The sequence below is a fragment of the Salvelinus alpinus genome, chromosome 4, assembly GCF_045679555.1.
Source record: "Salvelinus alpinus chromosome 4, SLU_Salpinus.1, whole genome shotgun sequence".
Taxonomy (NCBI): Eukaryota; Metazoa; Chordata; class Actinopteri; order Salmoniformes; family Salmonidae; genus Salvelinus; species Salvelinus alpinus.
In genome coordinates, this window is record NC_092089.1 from 30,900,664 (window position 1) to 30,908,163 (window position 7,500).

The 7,500-nt window shown below is 47.6% G+C and overlaps 1 protein-coding gene across 1 annotated transcript in view; it reads left to right on the forward strand.

The window, feature by feature from the left end:
- Positions 1 to 7,500, forward strand: part of LOC139572559 (thrombospondin type-1 domain-containing protein 4-like) — a gene marked incomplete at its 5' end in the record, with an annotated part of 46,753 nt that overhangs the window by 5,100 nt on the left and 34,153 nt on the right. The window contains one exon of the mRNA XM_071395270.1: positions 5,825 to 5,964. Within this exon, the coding sequence (XP_071251371.1) occupies positions 5,825 to 5,964 (140 nt within the window). The remainder of the gene's footprint in view (positions 1 to 5,824; positions 5,965 to 7,500) is intronic.

Consider the following 7,500-nt stretch of genomic DNA (forward strand, 5'->3'; position numbering starts at 1 on the left):
CTGACATTCCTGTCTTGCAGGAAATCACGCACAGAACGAGCAGTATGGCTGGTGGCATTGTCATGCTGGAGGGTCACGTCAGGATGAGCCTGCAGGAAGGGTACCACATGAGGGAGGAGGATGTCTTCCCTGTAAGGCACAGCATTGAGATTGCCTCCAATGACAACCTCAGTCCGATGATGCTGTGACACACCGCCCCAGACCATGACGGACCCTCCACCTCCAAATCAGAGTACAGGCCTCGGTGTAACTCTCATTCCTTTGACGATAAACGCGAATCCGACCATCACCCCTGGTGAGACCAAACCGCAACTCATCAGTGAAGAGCACTTTTTGCCAGTGCTGTCTGGTCCAGCAACGGTGGGTTTGTGCCCATAGGCGACATTGTTGCCGGTGATGTCTGGTGAGGACCTGCCTTACATCAGGCCTACAAGCCCTCAGTCCAGCCTCTCTCAGCCTATTGCGGACAGTCTGAGCACTGATGGAGGGATTGTGCATTCCTGGTGTAACTCGGGCAGTTGTTGTTGCCATCCTGTACCTGTCCCGCAGGTGTGATGTTCGGATGTACCAATCCTGTGCAGGTGTTGTTACACATGGTCTGCCACTGTGAGGACAATCAGCTGTCCGTCCTGTCTCCCTGTAGCGCTGTCTTAAACATCTCACAGTACGGACATTGCAATTTGTTGCCCTGGTCACATCTGCAGTCCTCATGTCTCCTTGCAGCATTCCTAAGGCACGTTCACGCAGATGAGCAGGGACCCTGGGCATCTTTCTTTTGGTGTTTTTCCGTGTCAGTAGAAAGGCCTCTTTAGTGTCCTAAGTTTTCATAACTGTGACCTTAATTGCCTACCGCCTGTAAGCTGTTAGTGTCTTAACGACTGTTCCACAGGTGCATGTTCATGAATTGTTTATGGTTCATTGAACAAGCATGGGAAACAGTGTTTAAACCCTTTTCAATGAAGATCTGTGAAGTATTTAGGATTTTTACGAATTATCTTTGAAAGACAGGGTCCTGAAAAAGGCATGTTTCTTTTTTTGCTGAGTTTATAAAGTTAGCATTGTGGTATTGACGTTAGGGTGTGCAGGTGTTTTTTTTTTTTTTTTTGCAGCTCTCATCCCCTCTCTGAGTACTCGTCCTCCCCACTTCCTGTCTCACTCCCTCTCCCTTTCTCTCTCTCCAGAGTTTGTTTAGAGCCAACGATAGCCGGGAAGTATATTTAGACTACGTATGTTCACACTGTCTGAACACTAAGCTCAGCAGAGAGGGAGAGAGGGAGGGAGGGAGAGAGAGAGAGGGAGGGAGAGAGAGTGGGTGAGAGAGAAGGGGGGGAGATGCAGAGCGATGGACAGAGCGATGGACAGAGCGGTTGACAGAGTGGTTGACAGAGGGAGGACAGAAAAGGGAAAGCGGGTATAAGGGGGCAGCACATCTCTCCCTCGCCCCCCCCCTCTCTCTCTCTCTCTCTCTCTCTCTCTCTCTCTCTCTCTCTCTCTCTCTCTCTCTCTCTCTCTTGCTCTCTCTCTCTTTCTCTATCTCTCTCTTGCTCTCTCTCTCTCTCTCTCTCTTGCTCTCTCTCTCTCTCGCTCTCTCTCTCTGTCTCTCTTGCTCTCTCCCTCTCTCTCTCCCTTTCCTTTTTATTATCTCTCTCTCTCTCTCTCTTTCTCTATCTCTCTATCTCTCTCTTGCTCTCTCTCTCTTTCTCTATCTCTCTCTTGCTCTCTCTCTCTCTCTCTCTTGCTCTCTCTCTCTCTCGCTCTCTCTCTCTGTCTCTCTTGCTCTCTCCCTCTCTCTCTCCCTTTCTCTCTCTCTTCACTCTCTCATTCTGTTACTGTCTCCAGTCTAATCTCTCAAAGATAACTACGACTGATAGAGAGAACAAGAGAGGGAGGGGTGGGAATTCTTCCTTTCCCTCTTTTTCTCTCTCTCCCACTCTCTTTCTCTTTTTATCTCTCTTTCTCTGCCAACTGTGTGGTGTAAAAGTTACATCTGGAGAACGGAGAGAGGACAGACTGGGAGGAGTATGAATGGGAATGATAAAGTAGTGGTTAATAATGATGAATGACAGCTACTCTCTCTTTCCACTCTTTAATGTACAGTTACAGCATAGTGACTGTCAGCACTGTCAGACAGATACACATACAGGATAATACAGGAGCCTCTGATAAGAATCTCATCTGTCACATTGATACATCAACATACATTTTCAGAATTTGAATATTTCCTATATCCCGTCTAAGCCATTGGCTTAGACCCTCGAAGCAAAGACCCTCTTTCATAAAGACCCATGACAACATAGCTAACTAACCCCCATGGGCTCAGAACAATGCCCCCCGCATGACCACACACTGACATACACACACACACACACACACACCATATTAACCCTTGGAGCCTGGAATCCCCCCAACTCTTCCATCCATATCAAACAGAATGACTACAACATAACTGTTCGACCACTCAGTTCGCTCCCTCTCTTCCTCTCTATCTCCCTCTCTTCTTTCTCTCTCTTCTCTCTCTCTCTCTCTCTCTCTCTCTCTCTCTCTCTCTCTCTCTCTCTCTCTCTCTCTCTCTCTCTCTCTCTCTCTCTCTCTCTCTCTCTCTCTCTCTCTCTCTCAATTCAATTCAATTCAATTCAAGGGGCTTTATTGGCATGGGAAACATGTGTTAACATTGCCAAAGCAAGTGAGGTAGATAATACACAAAAGTGAAATAAACAATACAAATTAACAGTAAACATTACACATACAGAAGTTTCAAAACAAGAAAGACATTACAAATGTCATATTATATATATACAGTGTTGTAACAATGTACAAATGGTTAAAGCACACAAGTTAAAATAAATAAGCATAAATATGGGTTGTATTTACAATGGTGTTTGTTCTTCACTGGTTGCCCTTTTCTTGTGGCAACAGGTCACAAATCTTGCTGCTGTGATGGCACACTGTGGAATTTCACCCAGTAGATATGGGAGTTTATCAAAATTGGATTTGTTTTCAAATTCTTTGTGGATCTGTGTAATCTGAGGGAAATATGTCTCTCTAATATGGTCATACATTGGGCAGGAGGTTAGGAAGTGCAGCTCAGTTTCCACCTCATTTTGTGGGCAGTGAGCACATAGCCTGTCTTCTCTTGAGAGCCATGTCTGCCTACGGCGGCCTTTCTCAATAGCAAGGCTATGCTCACTGAGTCTGTACATAGTCAAAGCTTTCCTTAAGTTTGGGTCAGTCACAGTGGTCAGGTATTCTGCCACTGTGTACTCTCTGTTTAGGGCCAAATAGCATTCTAGTTTGCTCTGTTTTTTTGTTAATTCTTTCCAATGTGTCAAGTAATTATCTTTTTGTTTTCTCATGATTTGGTTGGGTCTAATTGTGCTGTTGTCCTGGGGCTCTGTGGGGTGTGTTTGTGTTTGTGAACAGAGCCCTAGGACCAGCTTGCTTAGGGGACTCTTCTCCAGGTTCATCTCTCTGTAGGTGATGGCTTTGTTATGGAAGGTTTGGGTCTCTCTCTCTCTCTCTCTCTCTCTCTCTCTCTCTCCCTCTCTTCCTCTCTCTCCCTCTCTCTCTCCCTCTCTTCCTCTCTATCTCTATCTCTCTCTCCCTCTCTCTCTCTCCCCTCTCTCTCCCCCTCTCTCTCCCTCTCTCTCCCTCTCTTCCTCTCTATCTCTCTCTTCCTCTCTATCTCTATCTCCCTCTCTTCCTCTCTATCTCTCTCTCTCTCCCTCTCTTCCTCTCTCTCTCTCTTCCTCTCTCTCTCTCCCTCTCCCTCTCTATCTCTCTCTTCCTCTCTATCTCTCTCTCTTCCTCTCTTCCTCTCTCTCTCCCTCTCTTCCTCTCTCTCTCTCTTCCTCTCTATCTCTCTCTTCCTCTCTATCTCCCTCTCTCTCCCTCTCTTCCTCTCTCTCTCTCCCTCTCTTCTCTCTCTCTCTTCCTCTCTATCCCTCTCTTCCTCTCGCTCTCTCCCTCTCTTCCTCTCTATCCCTCTCTTCCTCTCTAACTCTCTCTCTCCCTCTCTTCCTCTCTAACTCTCTCTCCCTCTCTTCCTCTCTATCTCTCTCTTCCTCTCTATCTCGCTCTCCCTCTCTTCCTCTCTATCGCTCTCTCTCTCCCTCTCTTCCTTTCCCTCTCTCTCTCTCTCCCTCTCTTCCTCTCTATCGCTCCCTCTCTTCCTCTCTATCTCTCTCTCCCTCTTTTCCTTTCTCTCTCTCTCTCTCCCTCTTCCCCCCTCTCTCTCTCCCTCTCTTCCTCTTGATCTCTCTATCTCTCCCTCTATCTCTCTCTCTCTCTCTCTCTTCCTCTCTATCTCTCCCTCTCTTCCTGTCTATCTCTCTCTCCCTCTCTATCTCTCTCCTGCTCTCCCTCTCGTCCGCTCTCTCTCTCCCTCCATCTTTCCACCTGTCTGTCTCTATTACACTCAGTCCTCTCGCTCTCTATCTTTGTCTCTCTCTCTCTCTCCCTCCATCTTTCCACCTGTCTGTCTCTATTACACTCAGTCCTCTCCCTCTCTATCTTTGTCTCTCTCTCTCTCTCTCCCTCCATCTTTCTACCTGTCTGTCTCTATTACACTCAGTCCTCTCCCTCTCTATCTTTGTCTCTCTCTATCTCTCCCTCCATCTTTCCACCTGTCTGTCTCTATTACACTCAGTCCTCTCCCTCTCTATCTTTGTCTCTCTCTCTCTCTCTCCCTCCATCTTTCCACCTGTCTGTCTCTATTACACTCAGTCCTCTCCCTCTATATCTTTGTCTCTCTCTATCCATCCCTCCATCTTTCCACCTGTCTGTCTCTATTACACTCAGTCCTCTCTCTCTGTTCCTCTCTATCACTCCATCCATCTTTCTATCTGTCTCTATTACACCCAGTCCTCTCCCTCTCTTCCTCTCTATCTCTCCCTCCATCTTTCCATCTGTCTGTCTCTATTACACTCGTTCACTCCCCTCCTCTGTCCCTCCATCCTGTTTTTCTTTCAGATTCTCTGAATTCTCTATTCGTCTTTTCTTCTGTCCATCTTCGGAATTGTCTAATTTCCTCTCTTTTTATCTACCTCTTTTTCTATCTCTCTTTGTCCCCATTTCTCATCTTTCTCAGTCACACCCCTCCTCTGTCCCCCCACTTTGTCTTTCCCTTTCTAACTGTCCGCCCCTCTCTCTCTCTCTCCCCCTCTATCTCTCTCTCTCTCCCCCTCTATCTATCTCTCTCTCTCTTTCTCTGTCTCTCTCTCTTTCTTTCGCTCTATCTCTCTCTCTCTTTGTCTCTCTCTCTCTTTGTCTCTCTCTCTCTTTGTCTCTCTCTCTCTTTGTCTCTCTCTCTCTCTCTCTCTCTCTCTCTCTCTCTCTCTCTCTCTCTCTCTCTCTCTCTCTCTCTCTCTCTATCCCGTCTCTCAGTATTCAGGTTGATAGTGGGGTTATGTGGTCTGGCTGGAGTTTCCTGAACACATGGAAAGGAGCTCAGCGCTCAGCTGTATCTTCTCCAAGCCAAGACATATTAGTGATTTATTTTCCATATATACAATTATTATCATTTATTTTTTGCAGTGACATTACAGAGTATTTTGTGTAGATCATTGATAGTAAATGACAATGAAGTCCATTTTAACTCCACTTTGTAACACCACATGTGGAAAAATTATTTTCTGAAGGCACTGTAAACATACAGTACGTACGCACACACACACACACACACACACACACACACACACACACACACACACACACACACACACACACACACACACACACACACACACACACACACACATACAGTATGGAATATGGAATCATTCCATCGACATGGAATGTGTGTAACACCTCTGTGTGTGTGTTCCAGTTGGGGTGGATAAGCAATGTGAGCTGACGTGTAGGCCGGTTGGATATCGTTTCTACGTGAGTCAGGCAGACAGAGTGAGAGATGGAACACCCTGCGTTAACACCAGCACCAATGACGTGTGTGTGGCCGGGCGCTGCCTGGTAAGTGTGTGAGGGGGTCAACCTGTAAGTGTGTAGATAGGGGGTCAACCTGTAAGTGTGTATGTAGGGGGCCAACCTGTAAGTGTGTAGGTAGGGGGTCAACCTGTAAGTGTGTATGTAGGGGGCCAACCTGTAAGTGTGTAGGTAGGGGGTCAACCTGTAAGTGTGTAGGTAGGGGGTCAACCTGTAAGTGTGTAGGTAGGGGGTCAACCTGTAAGTGTGTAGATAGGGGGTCAACCTGTAAGTGTGTAGGTAGGGGGTCAACCTGTAAGTGTGTAGGTAGGGGGTCAACCTGTAAGTGTGTAGATAGGGGGTCAACCTGTAAGTGTGTAGGTAGGGGGTCAACCTGTAAGTGTGTAGGTAGGGGGTCAACCTGTAAGTGTGTAGGTAGGGGTCAACCTGTAAGTGTGTAGGTAGGGGGTCAACCTGTAAGTGTGTAGGTAGGGGGTCAACCTGTAAGTGTGTAGATAGGGGGTCAACCTGTAAGTGTGTAGGTAGGGGGTCAACCTGTAAGTGTGTAGGTAGGGGGTCAACCTGTAAGTGTGTAGATAGGGGGTCAACCTGTAAGTGTGTAGGTAGGGGGTCAACCTGTAAGTGTGTAGGTAGGGGGTCAACCTGTAAGTGTGTAGGTAGGGGGTCAACCTGTAAGTGTGTAGGTAGGGGGTCAACCTGTAAGTGTGTAGGTAGGGGGTCAACCTGTAAGTGTGTAGATAGGGGGTCAACCTGTAAGTGTGTAGGTAGGGGGTCAACCTGTAAGTGTGTAGGTAGGGGGTCAACCTGTAAGTGTGTAGGTAGGGGGTCAACCTGTAAGTGTGTAGATAGGGGGTCAACCTGTAAGTGTGTAGGTAGGGGGTCAACCTGTAAGTGTGTAGGTAGGGGGTCAACCTGTAAGTGTGTAGGTAGGGGGTCAACCTGTAAGTGTGTAGATAGGGGGTCAACCTGTAAGTGTGTAGGTAGGGGGTCAACCTGTAAGTGTGTAGGTAGGGGGTCAACCTGTAAGTGTGTAGGTAGGGGGTCAACCTGTAAGTGTGTAGATAGGGGGTCAACCTGTAAGTGTGTAGGTAGGGGGTCAACCTGTAAGTGTGTAGGTAGGGGGTCAACCTGTAAGTGTGTAGGTAGGGGGTCAACCTGTAAGTGTGTAGGTAGGGGGTCAACCTGTAAGTGTGTAGATAGGGGGTCAACCTGTAAGTGTGTAGGTAGGGGGTCAACCTGTAAGTGTGTAGGTAGGGGGTCAACCTGTAAGTGTGTAGGTAGGGGGTCAACCTGTAAGTGTGTAGATAGGGGGTCAACCTGTAAGTGTGTAGGTAGGGGGTCAACCTGTAAGTGTGTAGGTAGGGGGTCAACCTGTAAGTGTGTAGGTAGGGGGTCAACCTGTAAGTGTGTAGGTAGGGGGCCAACCTGTAAGTGTGTAGGTAGGGGGCCAACCTGTAAGTGTGTAGGTAGGGGGTCAACCTGTAAGTGTGTAGATAGGGGGTCAACCTGTAAGTGTGTAGGTAGGGGGTCAACCTGTAAGTGTGTAGGTAGGGGGCCAACCTG